The following is a 26415-nucleotide window of genomic DNA, read 5'->3' as shown; positions in this document are numbered from 1 at the left end:
TCCAGATCGCCCAACACTGCTTTTCGTAAGGTTAATTGTAAGTGTATGTTGTGATTTTTTAACCATTCCTGAACCTGTGACCAGAAATAAGCTACATAGGGACAATACCAGAATAAGGGATCTATTGATTCTGTCTCTTCGTAAACAAAATCTACAGAGCTGAGATTGTTGTGTGCCCCATATACAGTTGACGTCGGAAGTTTACATACACTTAGGTTGGAGTCCTTAAAACTCGTTTTTCAACCACTCCACAAATTTCTTGTTAAAAAACTATCGTTTTGGAAAGTCGGTTAGGACATCTACTTTGTGTGCATGACACAAATCATTTTTACAACAATTTTTTACAGACAGATTATTTCACTTATAATTCACTGTATCACAATTCCAGTGGGTCAGAAGTTTACATACACTAAGTTGACTGTGCCTTTAAACAGCTTGGAAAATTTCAGAAAATTATGTCATGCTTTAGAAGCTCCTGATAGGCTAATTGACATCATTTGAGTCAATTGGAGGTGTACCTGTGAATGATTTCAAGGCCTACCCTCAAACTCAGTGCCACTTTGCTTGACATCATGGTAAAATCAAAAGAAATCAGCCAAGACCTCAGAAGAAAAAAATGGTAGACCTCCACAAGTCTGGTTCATCCTTGGGAGCAATTTTCAAACGCCTGAAGGTACCACGTTCATCTGTACAAACAATAGTACGCAAGTATAAACACCATGGGACCACGCAGCCATCGAGACGCGTTCTGTCTCCTAGAGATGAACGTACTTTGATGCGAAAGTGCAAATCAATCCCAGAACAACAGCAAAGAACCTTGTGAAGATGCTGGAGGAAACAGGTACAAAAGTATCTATATCCACAGTAAAAATGAGTCCTATATCGACATAACCTGAAAGGCCGCTCAGCATGGAAGAAGCCACTACTCCAAAACTGCCATAAAAAAGCCAGACTACGGTTTGCAACTGCACATGGGGACAAAGATTGTACTTTTTGGAGAAATGTCCTCTGGTCTGATGAAACAAAAATAGAATTGTTTGGCCAGAATGACCATTGTTATGTTTGGAGGAAAAAAGGGGAGGCTTGCAAGCTGAAGAAAACCATCCCATCCGTGAAGCACGGGGGTGGCAGCATCATGTTGTGGGGGTGCTTTGCTGCAGGTGGGACTGGTGCAATTCACAAAATAGATGGCATCATGAGGCAGGACAATTTTGTGGATATATTGAAACAACATCTCAAGACATCAGTCAGGAAGTTAAAGCTTGGTCGCAAATGGGTCTTCCAAATAGACAATGACCCCAAGCATACTTCCAAAGTTGTGGCAAAATGGCTTAAGGACAACAAAGTCAAGGTATTGGAGTGGCCATCACAAAGTCCTGACCTCAATCCCATAGAACATTTGTGGGCAGAACTGAAAAAGTGTGTGCGAGCAAGGAGGTCTACAAACCTGACTCAGTTACACCAGCTCTGTCAGGAGGAATGGGCCAAAATTCACCCAACTTATTGTGGGAAGCTTGTGGAAGGCTCCCCAAAACATTTGACCCAAGTTAAACAATTTAAAGGCAATGCTACCAAATACTAATTGAGTGTATGTAAATGTCTTACCCACTGGGAATGTGATGAAAGAAACAAAAGCTGAAATAAATCATTCTCTCTACTATTATTCTGACATTTCACATTCTTCAAATAAAGTGGTGATCCTAACTGACCTAAAACAGCGAATGTTTACTAGGATTAAATGTCAGGAATTGTGAAAAACTGTATTTGGCTAAGGTATATGTAATCTTCCGACTTCAACTGTGTGTAGCATTCTGTTGGTGGCAAGAATTTTATATAATCATTTAAATTGAAAAACTCTTAAGTGTTGAGTCAAGTGTAGTTTTTTGTACCAGTTGTGCCATGGAATTGGTACAACGAAAAAATCTCGCAGCTGTCAACATTTTTGTCCTCTGATGAAACTGGTATATTTTTCTATTTATGCCAGTTCCTTTCAGCCAATTTTGTATCTTTAATATATGGCAGGCAAAGAAGTTCCCTACCTTCTCCCTTTTCCACTTGCCTCCTCCATTTTTGTGGTAGTGCTGCAATCAGTTGGTTGTAAATTTGGATTGAGCAGATATTCCCATATATTTTCAATAACTGCAAATGTGACATAACTCCTCCATTTCTATTCATAATATCATTAATACATATAATAAAAATCAATATATTTGAGTTTAACCATAACTTTTGTTGTAATATTTGTTCTATCTTTTCTGGAGGATTAAACTGAATTTGTAACCTGCTTTGTATGGCTTGTTTAAGAAAGGACAATACTTTAAACAAAATGTAATTTTCAATTAGTCAGAAATGAGAAGTTGTAATCTGTATGAAGTTAACAAAGGACTAGCTTTTCATAATAATCTACTGAAGAACCATTTTGGGTTTAAGTATATGTTATGTATGAGTGAAACTTTTCGTGAGAGGTTTAAAGCTTTAATATTTAATAATTTTAGCCCCCAAAACTCATATTCATTATATAAATAGGCACGTTTAATTTTGTCTGGCTTAGCATTCCAAATAAAATGAAATATATTTCTCATATGATTTTAAAAACGAATCATCTGGAGTAGGCAATGTCATTAGTAAGTAAGTAAACTGTGATAGGACCAAAGAGTTAATCAATGTAATTTTTCAAAAAATATACAAGTATTTACCTCTCCATGGTTGCAAAATCTAATCTATTTTTGCTAACTTTCTATTGAAATTAATTGTGGTAAGCGAATTTATATTTTTTTCGATGTGAATACCAAGTATGTCTACTTCACCATCCACCCATTTTATTGGTAACCTACAAGATCGTGTAAACACTGTATTTTTTAAATATCCAATACGTATTATGGTCTTAACATACTTGCCATTTGTTGGTCACCTGTTTCATAGGTTTCTGAAGCTTTAAGGTCTCTTATCACATGGGTGGTTGTATTATTCCCATACCAGACCACATCCCAAGGTAGCCCTCTGTGTTTGTGTGTGGAAATATGGAGACCAGACCAGACAGCGCCCAGGGGATGGAGCTGGACTGGAGTAAAGATACAGCAACTTTAGCCATGGTAGTGTTCAAGTGCATAGTAGTTATAGCGCTTCTCTCCCGTCTCCCCCATCTCTCCCTAGCCAGCCAGGGACCTCCCACTGAAAGGCTGGCTTTAGGCTTTTGTGATGCTAATGTCAGCCTGAGACCCTTGAGTCATCCATCATGGCCGGCGGGACAGCTAGGCTATTGTCCAGAGGATTTGGGTCTCTCCTGCACTCACTCCGCGCAGCCGGGAGACAGGGGCCTGCCTGGGGCCCAGTGCATTCTGGGAAGGGGGAGTAAAGAGGAAAGGATTAGGGCGCCGGTCGCTATGTAAATATGGGCTAATCAGAGAGCTATGGAAGGAGGGTGCGTGGCTGTGACAAGTTAGAGCACTGGACCAAGAGACAAGGCATTTTGTTGTACATGGACATATTTTTGTAATTTGTAATGTTGGGAGTCAATACTTTTGATACGTTTGAAGTTGCTAGCCTCCCTACCTTGATAGCAACATGCAGCAAACGGATGGAACAGTACAATACTGAGGGCAGCTACTTTAATTGGTTCAAGATTTAATTGTATAAGCGATACATTATTTGGTTTTCATGCCATTTTTAAGTCAGGAACAAGCCAAATCACAGTTGTCTTTCCTGATGGCTGTGATTCACAATGACAAACATCTCTGAGAAATGCCTTTAAATCTATTGATATGATGCTGGAAACAGCTCATATTACCTGGCAGTAGAAATGTATGGAGTAAGGTTTAATGGTAAAAACCACATGAAGGGTGCAGTGAATGAGTGTATGAGTGATCCTCATGTTGTCAGAATGCCAGAGTGTTCTCTGGGGTCCTCGGACATCACCGTGTTCTACTGCAGAGCCTCGTGGGAGTGTGGTCAGTGTGGGAAAGGAAATGAGTGTTAAAAAGATCTCAGCTGAGAGACGTGCTGTAAACAAGAAAAGCACTTTTTAATACTGTTACCAACAAAAATTACTTTGACGCATATCAGCTACAGGCATCAAGCTCTCTGGAATGTGCCAGTTGTCAGTGGTGGGTCATGATAAAGTACCTTTCTCTGGTTATGTTGTGTGTGTGTGGTGTTGTGTTTCTGCCCTGACCTCTACTCCCTGGCTTTAATCAGTAGGGCTGAGGCCGGGTTGAAGTGAGTCAGTGTGGGTCAGGGTCCTGCTCCATCCATCAGCCTGGTCAGTGGAACACAGAACTGCCCACACACACTATCAACTGTCAAGTGGTATTGCAGCTGTCTGCTGATCAGGCAAACCAGAGTAATGAGAGCTTTAACCTCTTACATCTAGATGTTCCGCTAGCGGAACGCCTCGCCAATATCCAATGATAGAGCGTGGCGCGAATTACAAACTCCTCAAAAATCCCAAAACTTCTATTTTTCAAACATATGACTATTTTACACCATTTTAAAGACAAGACTCTCCTTTATCTAACCACATTGTCCGATTTCAAAAAGGCTTTACAACGAAAGCAAAACATTAGATTATGTCAGGAGAGTACCCAGCCAGAAATAATCAGACACCCATTTTTCAAGCTAGCATATAATGTCACAAAAACCAAAACCATGGCTAAATGCAGCACTAACCTTTGATGATCTTCATCAGATGACACTCCTAGGACATTATGTTATACAATACATGCATGCTTTGTTCAATCAAGTTCATATTTATATCAAAAACCAGCTTTTTACATTAGCATGTGACGTTCAGAACTAGCATACCCACCAAAAACTTCCGGTGAATTTACTAAATTACTCATGATAAACGTTCACAAAAAAACATAACAATTATTTTAAGAATTATAGATACAGAACTCCTTTATGCAATCGCCGTGTCCGATTTTAAAATAGCTTTTCGGTGAAAGCACATTTTGAAATATTCTGAGTAGATAGCCCGGCCGTCATGGCTAGCTATTTTGACACCCACCAAGTTTGGCACTCACCAAACTCAGATTTACTTTAAGAAAAATTGGATTATCTTTGCTGTTCTTCGTCAGAATGCACTCCCAGGACTTCTACTTCAACACCCAATGCTGTTTTGTTTCCAAATAATCCATAGTTATATCCAAATAGCGGCGTTTTGTTCTTGCGGTCAAGACACTATCTGAAGGGTGACGCGCCGGCGCGTATCGTGACAAAATATTTCAAAATATTCCATTACCGTACTTCGAAGCATGTCAAACGCTGTTTAAAATCAATTTTTATGTGATTTTTCTCGTAAAATAGAGATAATATTCAGACCGGGAGACGTTGTATCCGTTCAAACACTGAAAGAAGAAACTGGTGTCTTCACATGCACGCGCGCACCCGTGTCATTGTTCTCAGATCGACCACTTTCCAAATCCCCTACTGTTTTTCGCCCAGGGACTGCAGTCATCATTCCCCGTTCTGGCGCCTTCTGAGAGCCTATGGGAGCCTTAGAAAATGTCACGTTACAGCAGAGATCCTCTATTTTCCATAAAGAGGCTATAGAAGGACAAGAAATGGTCAGAGAGGGCACTTCCTGTATGGAATCTTCTCAGGTTTTGGCCTGCCATATGAGTTCTGTTATACTCACAGACACCATTCCAACAGTTTTAGAAACTTTAGGGTGTTTTCTATCCAAATCAAATTAGATGCATATTCTAGTTTCTGGGCAGGAGTAATAACCAGATTAAATCGGGTACGTTTTTTATCCGTCCGTGAAAATACTGCCCCCTATCCTAAACAGGTTAACCTCCAACCTAACATTGTCAAACATGTCCAACCCATACACCAACCCTAACTCGTTGACCCACTGAACCCACAACTCCAACTTGTTAACCCTAACTCCAATCTATACTGTAGTATAGGGCTGCAACAAATATAAAACATGTCTTAACGTTTTAAACTGCCATGTTTTCTCTCATTTAAACATATTAAAAAGCAACATAAAATTAAGCGAATTCACAATTCAGATATGGTCACATACAGTACAGTATGACCGCTAGGGGCAATGCGATTCAATCTACTGCAGTCCTGGCTACCTACCAAATGAAATTGTATTTGCCACGTGCGCCGACTACAACTGGTGTAGACTTTACCGTGAAATGCTTACTTACAAGCCCTTAACCAACAATGCAGTTCAAGAAATAGAGTTAAGCAATTATTTACTAAGTAAACGAAAGTAATAAACAGCGAGTAGCAGCAGTGTAAAAAACAAAGGGGGGGGGTTGTCAATGTAAATAGTCCAGGTGGCCATTTGATTAATTGTTCAGCAGTCTTATGGCTTATAGCAGTCTGAGAAGATTTTTGGTCCTAGACTTGGAGCTCCGGTACCACTTGCCGTGCGGTAGCAGAGAGAACAGTCAATGACTTGGGTGACTGGAGTCTCTGACAATGTTTTGGGCCTTCCTCTGACACCACCTAGTATACAGGTCCTGGATGTCAGGAAGCTTGGCCCCAGTGATGTACTGGGCCGTACGCACTACCCTTTGTAGTGCTTTACGGACAGATGCCGAGCAGTTGCCATACCAGTCGGTGATGCAACCAGTCAGGATGCTCTCGAACTTGAGGATCTGGGGACCCATGTCAAATATTTTCTCCTGAGGGGGGAAAAGGTGTCGTCGTGCCCTCTTCCCAACTGTCTTGGTGTGTTTGGACCATGATAGTTCGTTGGTGATTGGCCTTCCTTTTCTATTTCCTGTTTGGCCTTCCTTTTCCTATGGTCCACGATCAGCTCCTTTGTCTTGCTCACATTGAGAGAGAGGTTGTTGTCCTGGCACCACACTGCCAGGTCTCTGACCTCCTCCCTATAGGCTGTCTCATTGTTGTCGGTGATCAGGCCTACCACTGTTGTGTCATCAGCAAACTTAATGATGGTGTTAGAGTCGTGCTTGGCCACCTTGTGGTGGGTGAACAGGGAGTAGCAGAGAGAACAGTCTATGGAAGGGACTAAGCGCACACCCCTTAGGGGCCCCAGTGTTGAGGATCAGCATGGCAGATGTGTTGTTGCCTAACCTTACCACCTGGGGGCAGGCCGTCAGGAAGTCCAGGATCCAGTTGCAGAGGGAGGTGTTTAGTCCCAGGGTCCTTAGCTTAGTGATGAGTTATGTGGGTACTATGGTGTTGAATGCTGAGCTGTAGTCAATGAACAGCATACTCACATAGGTTTTCCTTTTGCCCAGGTGGGAAAGGGCAGTGTGGAGTGTGACTGTGTGAATGTGACTGTGGGGCGGTATGCAAATTGGAGTGGGTCTAGGGTTTCTAGCATGATGGTTTTGATGTGAGCCATGACCATCCTTTCAAAGCACTTCATGGCTACCGACGTGAGTGCTACTGGGCGGTAATCATTTAGGCAGGTTACTTTTGCTTTCTTGGGCACTATGGTGCTCTGTTTGAAACATGTAGGTATTACAGACTCAGTCAGGGAGAGGTTGAAAATATCAGTGAAGACACTTGCAAGTTGATCCATGCATGCTTTGACCACACATCCTGGTAATCTGTCTGGCCCCGTGGCTTTGTGAATGTTGACCTGTTTAAAGGTATTGCTCACATCGGCTACGGTGAGTGTGATCACACAGCTGTCCGGAACAGCTGGTGCTCTCATGCATAATTCAGTGTTGCTTGCCTCGAAGCGAGCATAAAAGGCGTTTAGCTCATCTGGCAGGCTTGCGTCACTGGGCAGCTCACGGCTGGGTTTCCTTTTGTAGTCCGTAATAGTTTTCAAGCCTTGCCACATCCAACAAGAGTCAGAGCTGGTGTAGTAGGATTCAGTCTTAGTCCTGTATTGACGCTTTGCCTGTTTAATGGTTTGCCTGAGGATTTAGCGGGATTTCTTGTAAGCGTCTGGATTAGTGTCCCGCTCCTTGAAAACGGCAGCTCGGTCACTGTGGGGGCGACGTCGTCGATGCACTTATTGATGAAGCCGGTGACTGAGGTGGTATACTCCTCAATGCCATTGGATGAATCCCGGAACATGTTCCAGTCTGTGTTAGCAAAACAGCCCTGTAGCGTAACATCCACGTCATCTGACCACTTCCGTATTGAACGAGTCACTGGTACTTCCTGTTTTAGTTTTTGCTTGTAAGCAGGAATCAGGAGGATATTGTGGTCAGATTTGCCATATGGAGGGCGAAGGAGAGCTTTGTACGTGTCTCTGTGTGTGGAGTAAAGGTGGTCGAGTTTTTTTTCCTCTGGTTGCACATTTGACATGCTAGTAGAAATGAGGTACAACAGATTTAAGTTTGCCTGCATTAAAGTCCCAGGCCACTAGGGGCGCTACTTCTGGATGAGCATTTTCTTGTTTGCTTATGGCCTTATACAGCTCGTTGAGTGCGGTCTTAGTGCCAATCATCGGTTTGTGGTGGTAAATAGACGGCTCGTGTGGCCTACAGCTTATCATGAGGTATTCTATCTCAGGCGAGCAATACCTCGAGACTTCTTTAATATTAGACTTCGCGCACCAGCAGTTATTTACAGCTGCTCTGTCCTGCTGATGCACAGAGAAGCCAGTCAGCTCTATATTATCTGTGTCGTCGTTTAGCCACGACTCGGTAAAACATAAGATATTACAGTTTTTAATGTCCTGTTGGTAGGATAGTCTTAATCGTATATCATCCAGACGGCGTTTTAGGTTCTCTGTTGTGTGCCTCTGATTGAAGATTAAAACCTAGTACAAATGTGAGGAATGACAGCATGTTCATCGACGTCCAACATTCTGTTGTTAATGCCACGTATGGTGTTTGAGAGCTTGCACTTTGTACTTGCAAGAGCAATCATTGTACAATTTCTCCATCAGCGCCATCACTGTTTTTGGTAAAAACATTGTTTTGCCTTTATGATGATGATGATCGGGACCAATCTGTTAGTGGTAGTCTGGTGATGACTGCACTGTGATTTTAATTTAATAAAACGTTTTCAGTTAGGGATTTTTTCAAAATGTTAACGATCCCAAATTCGTTTAGATGTTTAAACGTCACACCTCTACAGTAGTACCTGTAGACGTCCATTGTATTCTGGTCTAACACTGCTAGTAATAGGCTCCAATATGTTCCCCACCATTTCTCCTGCTTTTGAGGGATTATGGAAGGAGATATTGTCTAGTTGATATTTGCTTGAAGGATTTGCAAAGCATTTGAATAAGATGGTCTTTTTTTTATTTCTAAGTGTTTTCAGAGAGAACTAATTTGAATGTATGTTTCACATGCAGTAATGACATTAATTGGCTGGTTTTACAGAGAAAACAAGCACAGCAGGGATTTGTGATGGACCTGATTTTGAACAAGGTTTCAGAAAAAAGCTGAGTGAAATAGAGCAGTGTTACCTCTTTGAAACGTTTGACTATAATAATGTCCATCAGTGCAGAACCTTCTCTGTCTTGGCTCTTTTCTGGCAGTGCAATCTTTTTGTCTAGCTCTGAAAATAAAGATTAGCTTACTCAACTCATAGTGGGCTATCTTATGAGTATCATGGGGGAGGGATTTTCTTGGTTTGGTCTGTTAGGTTGAGGGCCTTTAATCTTCTCTCTCTCTTTCTCCTTCCCTCCCTCCATCCCTCTCGCTCTCTCCCTCCCTCTCACTCTTTCCTTCACCCTCTCTCTCTCTCCCTCTCTCTTGTTTAGCACGCCTGCCAAGTCCTGCTGAGCGTGTTTGCAAGCTGGTGAAAAGAATGAATTATTCAGCAGTAAGCATGCTTACAGCTGGCCGTTTTGCGGCCTTTGATCTGGGGATTGGGCGTCTGCATGAATGCCCATATTGTCATGTTATGTGTACACGATTGAGAGTAGGGAGGCCCCAGCATGGGCGGCGGGAGATTACAGTGCGAGCCTGCTGGGAGTAGGGTCACACCCCTATATCCCCAGATGCTGTTTGTTCGGCCGAGGTCACATGTTGTCCGTGTGGCCTTAACACAATGGTCCCCTCCAAGTGAACGAGGGTTAGGGTTAGTCTTCCCCACCAAGCCCCCTCCACATATACCCACCTGTCTAGAGTGGACACAAAAGTCAGGGGGCCACTACCTACACACCCAGACTGCTGTCTTAGTGCTTTGCTTCTTCCCTCAGGTCGCAACGAATTGATAGCAAGATACATCAAACTAAGAACGGGAAAGACAAGGACAAGAAAGCAGGTAAGAGGACTGCCTTTCCCATATGAGTTTTCTCTTTTTTTTTGTGGCAAGGGGGGAATGGTATGGACGTGGCCAATGGCGTGGTCTCCGAACTCAAAATATCAGAGTCCCTCCACTTGGCCACAGAGACAAAATGTTGCCATTTTAAAACAAATTTCCTGCAATTCTACACATTTCAGTTTACACTGAAAATGTTTTACCCACCCTATTTTTTCTTTCTTTCTTTCTCTCTCTCTCTCTCTCTATCGCTCTCTCTCTCTCTCTCAACTATTTTACACCATTTTAAAGATAAACTTCTCGTTAATCTAACCACATTGTCTGATTTCAAAAAGGCTTTACGGCGAAAGCATAAAGTTAGATTATGTTAGGACAAACTTCACAAGAAACACCACACAGCCATTTCCAAGCAACTAGATGCATCACAAAAACCCAAAACACAGCTAAATGAAGCACTAACCTTTGACGATCTTCATCAGATGACACTCCTAGGACATTATATATATAATTAGTATTACTTAAAACATTTATCACATTTTCTGCCGTGGCGGCAACGATTTAGCAATGGCTGCACACCGCTGCTAAATGAATATAGGGGAAACACTGACTCAGATATGCTGTGTACTGTGTAATGAAACCTGAACCACTCACTGTCCAATCCCTGAAGTACTCACTCACTGTCCAATCCCTGATGTACATACTCACTCACTGTCCAATCCCTGATGTACACACATTGCCATTTTCTGTGCAGCCCTTAGAGGGTGCTGGAATGCAGGTCATCTGACACCACAGGCCGAACTCAGACACTTTGAGCTGTGTGGCTATGCATAGAATCAAAACAGGTCTCCTATTGAAGAATGTTTTTGCATGATGCATAGCACTTGATGTCAAAAGACCACAGGTGTTTTTTCACTGTTGAATCTTAGCCAGAGAGAAATGTGGAGGGATACAGGGCGCTGGCAGCAGTTGTCAAGGGAGGAGTGTGTGCCCCCAGTGGCGGGGTTAGGCCCGCTTTCTTTTCATCTCCATAGTAACAGTCTGTTCCCTTGTCTCCCTCCCAACAGGTCTCCAGTCACATTCAGGTTCTTGCCAGACGGAAATCTCGGGAGTTTCACACCAAGCTAAAGGTAAGAGCTACTGCCTACTGCACTGTTTGTGTAGCTTCCTGTTTCTGTTGCCGTGGTGACAGGTGGGATGCATCTAAGATTCCTCACATCTGATATTCCTGTTTAGCATTCGATGGGCTAGTCCCAGACTTCCCCGTGTTGTGCTCTGTTTCTTATTGCTTCCTGTAACTAACAAAATAATAGCGAAACTGAACTCTCTTTGCAATGTGATAGTTCTTCACTCTTTGTCACTGATCAAGGATTTAATTGTATGTTCAGTTTCATAATATTTCATTAAACAGTGTTGTACAATGCAAATCTCTTCCGTCAACTTGCAACTTTTTTTTAGATATATACATTTTGATCCCGAAAATAGATTTCACAATGTTCTCAGTGCATGACGTTAGGACAGCAAGCTACTGACAGCAAATTCAGGCAGCGTACTGCCAGGACGTGTTCGCTGTTGATTGTACAGTAGATGAGCTAGCAGTCAGCCAGAAGTTATGACCTTATTATCGCTTAGCATTGAAGCTGTTCGTTCAGGTTCAGCTTGCAGGCCGGCTTGCATGGCCTATGTTTGCAAGGTCATGCTTTACATACCACTGTCAATACCTCCCATTTCATCTCTAACTATCTGAACATTATCATCATCCTATGTTGTAATACAGACACTAGTTAGCCTTGTCCAAATAGCGAAGTATACAGGTGATAAGTGGCCTGTAAGAGTAAAACCACTCTCATCTCTTTGCATTCAGGTCATATGTATGGTAAGTACCACCCTCAATATACTGTACTGTTGGCTGTGCTTCAGGCCCGTCTGTACAGCTTGATGTGAAGATGTCCCTGCTCTTAGACCCATAGTGTTGTGTTCTGCTGCGGAAGGCCTATGTACTGTGTAATGTATGTCCTGTGTGTATCTATCACCAGCAGCTACTGCGTATGCTCCATCTCAGTGCATCGTCATTGCCAGCATGCTCATCCTCTCCCAAGGCTTCTTTCATTCAAATGGCAGTGAGGCAAACCATTAACCCACGCTTACACAAATACATACAGTACCAGTCAAAAGTTTGGACACACTTACTAATTCCAGGGTTTTTCTTTGTTTTGACTATTTTCTACATTGTAGAATAATAGTGAATACATCAAAACTATGAAATAACACATATAGAATCATGTTGTAACCAAAAAAGTGTAAAACAAGATTCTTCAAAGTAGCCACCCTTGCTTTGCACACTCTTGGCATTCTCTCAACCAGTTTCATGAGGTACTCACCTGGAATACATTTCAATTAACAGGTGTGCCTTGTTAAAAACCTGTTGGGGCTAGGGGGCAGTATTTTCACGGCCGGATGAAAAACGTACCCAATTTAAACAGGTTACTACTCTGTCCCAGAAACTAGAATATGCATAGTATTAGTAGATTTGGATAGAAAACACTCTGAAGTTTCTAAAACTGTTTGAATGGTGTCTGTGAGTATAACAGAACTCATATGGCAGGCAAAAACCTGAGAGAAATCCAAGCAGGAAGTGGGAAGTCTGGTGCTTGTAGTCCTTTCAAGTGATTGCCTTGACTGTATACAGTGAGTTAGGGTTCATTTTGCACTTCCTAAAGCTTCCACTAGATGTCAGCAGTCTTTAGAATGGTGTTTGAAGATTCTATGGTGAATTTGAAGGGAATACCAGCTGTGGTAAACTGGTGTCCCATTATAAGGCATGGGTTCAGTCACGGGCAATGACTTGGGAGCGAGCTGAGTTCATATTCACTGCTAAAGAGAATGTATAGGTCCGGTTGGAATTTTATTCAAGATATATGATAAAAGCAACCTAAAGATTGATTCTATACATCGTTTGACATGTTTCTACAAACTGTAGTATAACTTTTTTGACTTTTCGTCTGGACTAAGTAAGCACGCGAACCTAACGCGCGAACAAAATGTATTTATTTGGAAATGAACTTTATCAAACATTTATTGTGGAGCTGGGATTCCTGGGAGTACCTTCTGATGAAGATAATCAAAGGTAAGTGAATATTTATAATGTAATTTGTTAGTTTTATTGACTCCAAGATGGCAGTTTTCTGTTTGCTAGTTGTTAGTGTCATCTGGGCTGTACTCAGATTATTGCAAATTGTGCTTTCGCCGTGAACCTTTTTTGAAATTGGACAACGAGATTACATTTCGGAGAAGTGTATCTATAATTCTGTGCATAACACTTCTATATTAATCAATGTTTACGATGAGAATTTACATACTGTGTGCTCATTGTGCTGATTCACTGGGAGGTTTGGAGAGAAAACATTTCTCAACATTACACGCCAAGGTAAAATTCTGTTTTTGGATATAAATATGAACATTATCGAGCAAAACATACATGTATTGTCTAACATAATGTCCTAGGAGTGTCATCTGATGAAGATCGTCAAAGGTTAGTGCTTCATTTAGCTGTGTTTTGGGTTTTTGTGATGCATCTAGTTGCTTGGAAATGGCTGTGTGGTGTTTCTTGTGAAGTTTGTCCTAACATAATCTAACTTTATGCTTTCGCCGTAAAGCCTTTTTGAAATCAGACAATGTGGTTAGATTAACGAGAAGTTTATCTTTAAAATGGTGTAAAATAGTTGATTGTATGAGAAAATGGAATTATGAGATTTTAGCTGTTTTAAATTTGGCGCACTGATTTTCCACTGGCTGTTGTCAAACTCAATCCCGTTAACGGGATGAGAACGGGAAGGGGTCCCATAGAGGTTAAAAGTTTATTTGTAGAATAATGCATAATGCATTTGAGCTAATCAGTTGTGTTGTGACAAGGTAGGGGTGATATACAGAAGATAGGCCTATTTGGTAAAAGAGTCCATATAAAAGTCCATATTATGGCAAAAACAGCTCAAATAAGCAAAGAGAAACGACAGACCATCATTACTTTAAGACATGAAGGTCAGTCAGTACGGAACATTTCAAGAACTTTGAAAGTTTCTTCAAGCGTAGTCACAAAAACCATCAAGCACTATGATGAAACTGGCTCTCATGAGGACCACCACAGGAAAGGAAGACCCAGAGTTACCTCTGCTGCAGAGGATAAGTACATTAGAGTTAACTGCACCTCAAATTGCAGGCCAAATAAATGCTTCAGAGTTCAAATAATAAAAAGACACTTGCTTGGGCCAAGAAACATGAGCAATGGACATTAGATTGGTGGAAATCTGTCCTTTGGTCTGATGAGTCCAAATTTGAGATTTCTTTATTACAACTGCCATGTCTTTGTGAGACGCACAGTAGGATGATCTCCGTATGTCTGGTTCCCACTGTGAAGCATGGAGGAGGAGATATGATGGTGTGGGGGTGCTTTGCTGTTGACACTGTTTGTGATTTATTTAGAATTCAAGGCACTCTTAATCAGCATGGCCACCACAACATTCTGCAGCGATACGCCATCCCATCTGGTTTGCGCTTAGTCGGACTTTCATTACTTTTTCAACGGGACAATGACCGTAAACACACCTCCAGGCTGTTTAAGGGCTATTTGGCCAAGGAGAGTGATGGAGTGCTGCATCAGATGACCTGGCCTCCACAATCACCTGACCTCAGAGTAAAGGACCACAGAGTGAAGGAAAAGCATCCATCAAGTGCTCAGCATATGTGGGAACTCCTTCAAGATTGTTGGAAAAGCATTCCTCATGAAGCTGGTTGAGAGAATGCCAAGAGTGTGCAAAGCTGTTATCAAAGCAAAGGGTGGCTAGTTTGAAGAATCTAAAATCTATTTTGATTTGTTTAACAATTTCTCGGTTACTACCTGATTCCATATGTGTTATTTCATAGGTTTTATGTCTTCACTATTATTCTACAATGTAGAAAAGAGTAAAAATAAAGAAAAACCCTTGAATGAGTAGGTACAGTTGATGTCGGAAGTTCACATACACCTTAGCCAAATACATTTGAAGTCCGTTTTTCACAATTCCTGACATTTAATCCTAGTAAAGATTCCCTGTCTTGGGTCAGTTAGGATCACCACTTTATTTAAAAAATGTGAAATGTCAGAATAATAGTAGCGTGAATGATTTATTTCAGCTTTTATTTCTTTCATCACATTCCCAGTGGGTCAGAAGTTTACATACACTCAATTTGAATTTTTGGTAGCATTGCCTTTAAATTGTTTAACTTGGATCAAACGTTTCGGGTAGCCTTCCACAAGCTTCCCACAGTAAGTTGGGTGAATTTTGGCCCATTCGTCCTGACAGAGCTGGTGTAACTGAGTCAGGTTTGTAAGCCTCCTTGCTCGCACATGCTTTTTCAGTTCTGCCCACAAATGTTCTATGGGATTGAGGTCAGGACTTTGTGGTGGCCACTCCAATACCTTGACTTTGTTGTCCTTAAGCCATTTTGCCACAACTTTGGAAGTATGCTTGGGGTCATAGTCCATTTGGAAGACCCATTTGCGACCAAGCTTTAACTTCCTGACTGATGTCTTGAGATGTTGCTTCAATATATACTCATCATTTTCCTGCCTCATGATGCCATCTATTTTGTGAAGTTCACCAGTCCCTCCTGCAGCAAAGCACCCCCACAACATGATGCTGCCACCCCCATGCTTCACAGTTGGGATGTTGTTCTTCGGCTCGCAAGCCTCCCCCTTTTTCCTCCAACCATAACGATGGTCATTATGGCCAAACAGTTCTATTTTTGTTTCATCAGACCAGAGGACATTTCTCCAAAAAGTACGATCTTTGTTTCCATGTGCAGTTGCAAACCATAGTCTGGCTTTTTATTGGCAGTTTTGGAGCAGTGGCTTCTTCCTTGCTGAGCAGCCTTTCAGGTTATGTCGATATAGGACTCGTTTTACTGTGGATATAGATAGTTTTGTACCTGTTTCCTCCAGCATCTTCACAAGGTCCTTTGCTGTTGTTCTGGGATTGATTTTCACCTTTCACACCAAAGTACGTTCATCTCTAGGAGACAGAACGCGTCTCCTTCCTGAGCGGTATGCCGGCTGCGTGGTCCCATGGTGTTTATACTTGCGTACTATTGTTTGTACAGATGAACGTGGTACCTTCAGGCATTAGGAAATTGCTCCCAAGGATGAACCAGACTTGTGGAGGTCTACAATTTTTTTCTGAGGTCTTGGCTGATTTCTTTAGATTTTCCCATGATGTCAAGCAAAGAGGCACTGAGCTTGAAGGTAGGCCTTGAAATGTATCCACAGGTACACCTCCAATTGACTCAAACGATGTAAATGAACCTATCAGAAGCTTCTAAAGCCATGACATCATTGGAATTTTTCCAAGCTGTTTAAAGGCACAGTCAACTTATTGTATGTAAACTTCTGACCCACTAGAATTGTGATATTGTGAATTATAAGTGAAATAATCTGTCTGTAAACAATTGTTGGAAAAATGACTTGTGTCATGCACAAAGTAGATGTCCTAACCGACTTGCCAAACTATAGTTTGTTAACAAGAAATTTGTGGAGTGGTTGAAAAACAAGTTGTAATGACTCCAACCTAAGTGTATGTAAACTTGCGACTTCAACTGTATGTCCAAACCTTTGACTGGTACTGTATGTTTTTCATGAATTTGATTAAAATGTCCAACTTATAAAATGCCCACAAATGCCACTTCTCTACAGAGAACTCAAGCACTGGAGTGCTTTCTTTCCAATGTTCAGCATACACTAGAATCTTGCCCTGATGTCCATTGGTTGTGGGAATCTTTCAATCACTTAGGGCTGGATTCAATCTGTATCCGCGTTATAGCTCGATTGAAATTTAAAGGCAATGTTCCAACGTTCTTGTAGACTGCAGTAAACGCTGCCAATGTCAGCTCAATCAGAAATTACCTTTGAATTTTAACTTGGATCTTCGCAATATGGATTAAATCCAGCCCTTAGTTGCGCCACTTGTGACAATCTGTTTGGGTAATGTACTGTTTTTTCATAGAAGACAAGCTCTGCCCTTAGAAGAAAAACTCGTTTAAATGGTTAGGTATTCAATTCAAAACTCAGTAACAACACAATGGGTGTTCTGTGTTTTTATTCACCAGTCTCAGAGAAATATTAAGAGCAATAGAATTCTGTACCCTTAAAAGCACGTTTTTCAGGCAAGTAGGCGGCCTTGTGTGTGTGTGTGATGTTCTCTATATGTGTGTGTGTGTGTGATATTGTCTATAGTGAGGGAAAAAAGTATTTGATCCCCTGCTGATTTTGTACGTTTGCCCACTGACAAAGAAATGATCAGTCTATAATTTTAATGGTAGGTTTATTTGAACAGTGAGAGACAGAATAACAAAAAAAAATCCAGAAAAACGCATGTCAAAAATGTTATAAAATGATTTGCATTTTAATGAGGGAAATAAGTATTTGACCCCTCTGCAAAACATGACTTAGTACTTGGTGGCAAAACACTTGTTGGCAATCACAGAGGTCAGACGTTTCTTGTAGTTGGCCACCAGGTTTGCACACATCTCAGGAGGGATTTTGTCCCACTTCTCTTTGCAGATCTTCTCCAAGTCATTAAGGTTTCGAAGCTGACGTTTGGCAACTCGAACTTTCAGCTCCCTCCACAGATTTTCTATGGGATTAAGGTCTGGAGACTGGCTAGGCCACTGCAGGATCTTAATGTGCGTCTTCTTGAGCCACTCCTTTGTTGCCTTGGCCGTGTGTTTTGGGTCATTGTCATGCTGGAATACCCATCCACGACCCATTTTCAATGCCCTGGCTGAGGAAAGGAGGTTCTCACCCAAGATTTGATGGTACATGGCCCCGTCCATCGTCCCTTTGATGCGGTGAAGTTGTCCTGTCCCCTTAGCAGAAAAACACCCCCAAAGCATAATGTTTCCACCTCCATGTTTGACGGTGGGGATGAAGTTCTTGGGGTCATAGGCAGCATTCCTCCTCCTCCAAACACGGCGAGTTGAGTTGATGCCAAAGAGCTCCATTTTGGTCTCATCTGACCACAACACTTTCACCCAGTTGTCCTCTGAATCATTCAGATGTTCATTGGCAAACTTCAGACGGGCATGTATATGTGCTTTCTTGAGCAGGGGGACCTTGCGGGCGCTGCAGGATTTCAGTCCTTCACAGCGTAGTGTTAACAATTGTTTTCTTGGTGACTATGGTCCCAGCTGCCTTGAGATCATTGACAAGATCCTCCCGTGTAGTTCTGGGCTGATTCCTCACCGTTCTCATGATCATTGCAACTCCACGAGGTGAGATCTTGCATGGAGCCCCAGGCCGAGGGAGATTGACAGTTCTTTTGTGTTTCTTCCATTTGCGAATAATCGCACCAACTGTTGTCACCTTCTCACCAAGCTGCTTGGCGATGGTCTTGTAGCCCATTCCAGCCTTGTGTAGGTCAACAATCTTGTCCCTGACATCCTTGGAGAGCTCTTTGGTCTTGGCCATGGTGGAGAGTTTGGAATCTGATTGATTGCTTCTGTGGACAGGTGTCTTTTATACAGGTAACAAGCTGAGATTAGGAGCATTCCCTTTAAGAGTGTGCTCCTAATCTCAGCTCGTTACCTGTATAAAAGACACCTGGGAGCCAGAAATCTTTCTGATTGAGAGGGGGTCAAATACTTACTTCCCTCATTAAAATGCAAATCAATTTATACCATTTTTGACATGCGTTTTTCTGGATTGTTTTGTTGTTATTCTGTTTCTCACTGTTCAAATAAACCTACCATTAAAATTATAGACTGATCATTTCTTTGTCAGTGGGCAAACGCAGGGGATCAAATACTTTTTTCCCTCACTGTATATGTGTGTGGGTGTGTGAGTTTGTTTGGTTGTTGTTGCTTGTTCTTTGTCCCACCACTTCGAGTCATTGTGTTGTGTTCTGCTGAAGGACCAGAGTGTGAAAGACAAGGCACTGCAGAGTATGGCCTCCATGTCCTCGGCTCAGATCGTCTCTGCCACTGCCATCCACAACAAGCTGGGCCTCCCAAGACCCACCTTCCCTGGGGCGACAGGGGTAAGACACCCCTCACTAAACACACACAATTCGTAACAATTGACTTGATGTGCATTGTGCTGTCCTGATTGTCCGTTTATTTACTCTTCCTTAGTTTTGGCAGGGTATGATATCCACTGGCCAGCCTGGATCCTCACAAGAGTAAGTCGTCCTAATGTGTCTGTCTTGTTATTGATAATATAAGATGAAGTAATAACTTAACTAATTTGTTAGCTCGATTTTATAACTTATCTACCTAGTTAATTTTTTGTATTATTACAATAACCAGGTCAACTTCCTGATTCTTTCTTTTTATCTTCAGCATCAAGCCATTTTCCCAGCAGGCCTACCCCAGCCAGACAGCTGTAACGACCACCATCTCAGGTGAGGGTGCCCTTTTACTCTATCCACCCTATTTCTATCAGCTCATTTCACTTTATCTGAGGCCAACGCTCAAACAAAACTCCAATGGCACCTATTACCAGGGCATTAATACTGTTACATGGCTAATGCTACTAGTGATATAGCTAATGGGTATCATGTTAGTGAGTGTATTTAACCAGGTAGGCCAATTGAGAACAAGTTCTCATTTACAACTGTGACCTGGCCAAGATAAAGCAAAGCAGTGCGACAAAAAACAACAACAGAGTTACACATGGGATAAACAAAAGTAATTACAATTTAGCAAATTAACACTGGAGTGATAGATGTGCAGATGATGATGTGCAAATATAAATACTGGTGTGCAAAAGAGCAAAAAAGTAAATAAAAACAATATGGGGATAAGGTAGGAAGTTGGATGGGCTATTTACAGATGGGCTGTGTACAGCGATCGGTAAGCTGCTCAGATAGCAGATGCTTAAAGTTAGTGAGGGAGATATGTCTCCAACTTCAGCAATTTTTGCAATTCGTTCCAGTCATTGGCAGCAGAGAACTGGAAGAAAAGGCGGCCAAAGAGGTGTTGGCTTTGGGGATGAGCAGTGGAAAAGAGATGGGGACAGAACTGAGAAAAATAAAGAAAAAAACTGGGAAAAAGTGTAAGCAAATGTTTTTATAAGGTTGCTTCACTGCTCGTGCAATAAAATTGGTAAAATCTTACCTGAAAGTGTAAGGAGCGTCGAAAGATAAACTTTTGTCATTTATGCAAAATATCTGCTGTAGCACGTGCTATGGGTGGGTGTTGTTATGGCGACCAGTGAGCTGAGATAAGGCGGAGCTTTACCTAGCAAAGACTTATAGATGACCTGTAGCCAGTGGTTCTGGCAATGAATATGTAGCGAGGGCCAGCCGACGAGAGCATACAGGTCACAGTGGTGGGTGGTATATAGGGCTTTGGTGACAAAACGGATGGCACTGTGATAGACTGCATCCATTTTTCTGAGTAGAGTGTTGGTGGCTATTTTGTAAATGACATCGCCGAAGCCTTGGCCAGGTCGATGAAGACGGCTGCACAGTACTGTCTTTTATCGATGGCGGTTATGATATTGTTTAGTACCTTCAGCGTGGCTGAGGTGCACCCGTGACCAGCTCGGAAACCGGATTGCACAGCGGAGAAGGTACGGTGGGATTCGAAATGGTCAGTGATCTGTTTGTTAACTTGGCTTTCGAAGACTTTAGAAAGGCAGGGCAGGATGGATATAGGTCTGTAACAGTTTGGGTCTAGAGTGTCTCCCCCCTTTGAAGAGGGGGATGACCACGGCAGCTTTCCAATCTTTAGGAATCTCGGATGATACGAAAGAGAGGTTGAACAGACTAGTAATAGGGTTTGCAACAATGGCTGCGGATAATTTTAGAAAGAGAGGATCCAGATTGTCTAGCCCAGCTGATTTATAGGGGTCCAAGTTTTGCAGCTCTTTCAGAACATCTGCTATCTGGATTTGTGTGACGGAGAAGCTGGGGAGGCTTGGGCAAGTAGCTGCGGGGGGTGCGGTGCTGTTGGCCTTGGGTTGGGGTAGCCAGGAGGAAAGCATGGCCAGCCATAGAGAAATGCTTATTGAAATTCTCAATTATCGTGGATTTATCAGTGGTGACAGTGTTTCCTAGCCTCAGTGCAGTGGGCAGCTGGGAGGAGGTGCTCTTATTCTCCATGGACTTTACAGTGTCCCAGAACTTTTTGGAGTTAGAGCTACAGGATTGAAATTTCTGTTTGAAAAAGCTAGCCTTTGCTTTCCTAACAGACTGTGTGTATTGGTTCCTGACTTCCCTGAAAAGTTGCATATCGCGGGGAGTATTCGATGCTAGTGCAGTACGGCACAGGATGTGTTTGTGCTGGTCGAGGGCAGTCAGGTCTGGAGTGAACCAAGGGCTATATCTGTTCTTAGTTCTACATTTTTTGAAAGGGGCATGCTTATTTAAGATGGGGAGGAAATTACTTTTAAAGAACAACCAGGCATCTTCTACTGACGGGACGAGGTCAATATCCTTCCAGGATACCCGGGCCAGGTCGATTAGAAAGGCCTGCTTGCAGAAGTGTTTTTAGGGAGCGTTTGACAGTGAAGGGGTGGTCGTTTGACCACGGACCCATTACGGATGCAGGCAATGAGGCAGTGATCGCTGAGATCCTGATTGAAAACAGTAGAGGTGTATTTGGAGGGCAAGTTGGTCAGGATAATATCTATGAGGGTGCCCATGTTTACGGATTTAGGGTTGTACCTGGTGGGTTCCTTGATAATTTGTGTGAGATTGAGGGCATCTAGCTTAGATTGTAGGATGGCCGGGGTGTTAAGCATATCCCAGTTTAGGTCACCTAACAGAACGAACTCTGAAGATTGATGTGGGGCAATCAATTCACATATGGTGTCCAGGGCACAGCTGGGAGCTGAGGGGGGGTCTATAACAGGCGGCAACAGTGAGAGACTTATTTCTGGAGAGATTCATTTTTAAAATTAGAAGCTCGAACTGTTTGGGCATAGACCTGGAAAGTATGACAGAACTTTGCAGGCTATCTCTGCAGTAGATTGCAAGTCCTCCCCGTTTGGGAGTTCTATCTTGACGGAAAAGTTGTAGTTGGGGATGGAAATCTCAGAATTTTTGGTGGTCTTCCTAAACCAGGATTCAGACACGGCAAGGACATCAGGGTTGGCGGAGTGTGCTAAAGCAGTGAGTAAAACAAAATGATGTTAACATGCATGAAACCAAGGCTTTTACAGTTACAGAAGTCAACAAATGAGAGTGCCTAGGGACACACAGGGCTTGGGTTAACCTCTACATCACCCGAGGAACAGAGGAGGAGTAGGATGAGGGTACAGCTAAAGGCTATCAAAACTGGTCGTCTGGTGCGTTGGGGCAGAGAATTAAAGGAGCAGATTTCTGGGCGTGGTAGAATAGATTCAGGGATTAATGTACAGACAAGAGTATGGTAGGGTGTGGGTACAGTGGAGGTAAACCTAGGCACTGATTGACGATAAGAGAGACTGCATCTCTGGAGGCACTAGTTATGCTAGGTGAGGTCACCGCATGTGTGCGAGGTGGGACAAAGAGGTATCTGAGGCATATTGAGTGGGGCTAGGGGCTCCGCAGTAAAATAAAACAATGATAACTACCCTAAACAACAGTATACAAGGCATATTGACATTAGAGAGAGACATAAAGCGATGCATAAAGCAATCACAGGTGTTGATTGGGAGAGCTAGCTAAGACAACAACAACAGGTAAAATGGCGATGAATGGGCAGAGAGGGTTAGTTAACTACACACAGGGCCTAAGTTCGAGGCTGGGGCTGACAGATAAACAAAATAAACAAAAATGGAGTACCGTGATTAATGAACAGTCCAGCAGGCATCAGCTATGTAGCCAGGTGATCATAGGGTCCAGTGAACAGCAATTGATGAAACAGGGAAGCCGCTAGGTAGTTGTTACTACGCTTGAAAGCGGGGGACACGGCGTTCATAAAGTTAGCAGGCCGGGGCTAGCAGAAGTGTCTTCACCGATGTCCGACAAAGGCCGGTTGAGGGCACGTCGGACGGAATTACTACGGCAGCTTCGGGGCTGGGCCACTTGGTAGCAGCTCGCTAGCTGCGATGATCTGGAGTAATGGTCCAGAGATTATGGCAGGAATCTGGTGATGTAGTGGAGAAAAGCAGTCCGATATGCTCAGGGTTTATATTGCGCTGTGCAGACTGGTGGGTATTATCCAGGCTAAAAGCGGCTAGTGTCTGAGCTAAAGGTAAAGGCCGCTAGCAGTGGCTAACAATGACTAAATAGCTAGTAGCTAATTAGCTGGTCTAATTAGCTGGTTAGCATCTGATGGCTAGCTTCTGATGGAGGTTCTAGCTATAAGGTCTAAAAATAGCAGATCCGTATCACATTGGGTGAGGCGGGTTGCCGGAAGCTATATTTAATTTAAAAATGGAAAAAGAGATTTATTATATTGAATATATACATTTTTTTACATGGGACAATGACAAAACACGTCTGCACTGCTACGCCATCTTGGATTGCCTAGTGTCAGTAAACGGTGGATAGTGAGGTGACAGTGTTGTGTGTAATCCCCCAGCGTACGAGCCCCCCACGGCTACAGCCCCGGCCTGGCAGGGACGCTCCATCGGGACCACCAAACTCAGACTGGTGGAGTTCTCTGCCTTCCTGGAGCAGCAGAGAGACCCTGACTCTGTGAGTACCTGCCCTACTGTCTTCCTTCCCACACACAGTAAAACACACCTGGGTAAACTAGTACTTGTTTCTCAGACAGCATCCCAAACCAGACCAAAGCAGGCCAAACTAGTGCCATTTCCTGAGGTCAACCGTACTTCCTCAAACTGGTGTATGTCTTCAAACACTCTCACAGACAAAAAACGTAAAACAAGCAAAGCAGAATCCCTCCAAATACCAAAGTGACTCTGGAACATACAGGTAAGCGCCAAAATAAAGGAAACACCAACATAAAGTATCTTAATAGGGTGTTGGGCCACCACGAGCCAGAAAGCTTCACTGTGCCTTGGCATAGAGTCTACAAGTGTCTGGAACACTTTTGGAGGGATGCGACACCATTCTTCCACAAGAATTTCCATCATTGATGGTGGTGGAAAACGCTGTCTCAGGCACAGCACCAGAATCTCCCATAAGTGTTCACACACAACTTTTAAACCCCCTATGCTCCTTTGAGACCCCTCTTTCAAAATAACAGATCTCTTCTAGCAATGGTAACCAAAATGATGGGCAACTGGGCATTTTTATACAAGACCCTAACCTAAGCATGATATGATGTTAACACCCACGGTTCACACTATTCAACAGCCAGTGAAATATCAGAGCGCCAAATTCAAAACCACAAAATGTCATAATTCAAAGTTCTCAAACAAAGGACTATTTTACACCATTTTAAAGGTACATGTCTCCTTAATGTAACCACATTGTCCGATTTCAAAAAGGCTTTATGGCGAAAGCATAAAGTTAGATTATGTTAGGACAGTTCCAACACAAGAAAAAGCACACAGCCATTTTCCTAGCAAGGACAGGCGTCATGAAAACCAGCTAAAATTATGCACTAACCTTTGACGATCTTCATCAGATGACACTCCTAGGACATCATGTTACACAATACATGCATTTTTTGTTCTATAAAGTTCATATTTATATCCATAAACCCCATTTTACATTGGCGCGTGATGTTCAGAAAATATTTTGCCTCCAATACTTCCGGTGAATCAGCACACCAATTTACAAAAATACTCACCATAAACGTTGATAAAATATTAAACTGTTATTCAGAGAATTATAGATGAACATCTCCTTTATGCAAACACTGTGACAGATTTCAAAAACCTTCACTAGGAAAGCACACTTTGCAATAATCTGAGTACTGCGCTCAGAAAAATACACTAGGCAATACAGATACCCGCCATTTTGGAGTCATCTAAAATCATAAATATCATTAGAAATATTCACTTACCTTTGATCTTCATCAGAAGGCACTTCCAGGAATCCCAGGTCCACAATAAATGTTGCTTTGTTCGATAAAGTCCATAATTTATGTCCAAATAGCTCCTTGTTGTTAGCGCGTTCAGTTAGCTACTCCAAGTGTAGGAAGTGCATGGAAAATGTTACGACGAAAAGTAAAAAAAAGTTATATTTACGTTCGTTCAAACATGTCAAATGTTGTATAGCATCAATCTTTAGGTCCTTTATCACTTAGAACTTCAATAATATTCCAACCGGACGATTGCAATGTCTTGAAAAACGTTTTGGAACACAGCTAACTCTCACGTGAACGCGCGTCAATGAACGCCAGTACCTTCCTGAGTCAACAACTTCCAACTTCCTCTGTTCATCATAGACGCCTCAAACAACTTTCTAAAGACTGTTGACATCTAGTGGAAGCCTTAGGAAGTGCAAAATGAACCCTAAGTCACTGTGTGTTCGATAGGCAATGGCTTGAAAGGACTACAAGCACCAGAATTCTCACTTCCTGGTTAGATTTTTCTCAGGTTTTTGCCTGCCATATGAGTTCTGTTATACTCACAGACATCATTCAAACAGTTTTAGAAACTTCCGAGGGTTTTTTTATCCAAATATAATATGCATATTCTAGTTCCTGGGCCCGAGTAGTAGGCCATTTAATTTGGGTACGTTTTTCATCCGGCCGTGAAAATACTGCCCCCTACCCTAGAGAGGTTAAATGCTTAATTAACTCAGGATCCACACCTGTATGGAAGCAGCTGCTTACAATATACTTTGTATCCCTCATTTACTCGTGTTTCCTTTATTTTGGCAGTTACCTGTATATCCAGTTTGTCATTTTGTCACTATTTGTTAGCTATTGCATTTTTACTTGTGTTTTATAACAGCTGACATTATCTTGGGTTAGTGAGCTATCCTAGACCAGTGTTTATACTGCTACAGTGCCTTCGGAAAGTATTCAGACCCCTTGACTTTTCCACATTTTTTACGTTACAACCTTATTCTAAAATGGATTAAAAAAAACATCCTAAGCAATCTATAAACAATACCCCATAATGACGAAGCGAAAACAGGTTTTCAGACATTTTTGCAAATTTATTTAAAATAAAAAACAGAAATACCTTATTTACATAAGTGTTCAGACCCTTTGCTATGAGACTTGAAATTGAGCTCAGGTGCATCCTGTTTCCATAACTTGATTGGAGTCCACCTGTGGTAAATTCAATTGATTGGACATGATTTGGAAAGACACACACCTGTCTATATAAGGTCCCACAGTAGACAGTGCATATCAGAGCAAAAACAAGGAATTGTC

The 26415-nt window shown here is 42.3% G+C and overlaps 1 protein-coding gene across 5 annotated transcripts in view; it reads left to right on the top strand.

Moving 5' to 3' along the window:
* Positions 1–26415, top strand: part of LOC106561460 (transcriptional enhancer factor TEF-1) — a 123212-nt gene that overhangs the window by 83406 nt on the left and 13391 nt on the right. For 4 of the 5 annotated variants that reach the window (XM_014125445.1, XM_014125443.2, XM_045688370.1 and 1 more), the window contains 7 exons: positions 10100–10164; positions 11226–11288; positions 12023–12034; positions 19098–19223; positions 19318–19364; positions 19525–19586; positions 23698–23813. In XM_014125445.1, coding sequence (XP_013980920.1) covers positions 10100–10164; positions 11226–11288; positions 12023–12034; positions 19098–19223; positions 19318–19364; positions 19525–19586; positions 23698–23813 — 491 coding nt within the window. The remainder of the gene's footprint in view (positions 1–10099; positions 10165–11225; positions 11289–12022; positions 12035–19097; positions 19224–19317; positions 19365–19524; positions 19587–23697; positions 23814–26415) is intronic. The other variant, XM_014125449.2, reaches the window with a different exon arrangement.

The sequence above is a fragment of the Salmo salar genome, chromosome ssa10, assembly GCF_905237065.1.
Source record: "Salmo salar chromosome ssa10, Ssal_v3.1, whole genome shotgun sequence".
Classification (NCBI taxonomy): Eukaryota; Metazoa; Chordata; class Actinopteri; order Salmoniformes; family Salmonidae; genus Salmo; species Salmo salar.
The sequence above is the reverse complement of the archived record's forward strand: the minus strand, read 5'-3'. Positions and strand labels throughout refer to the sequence as shown.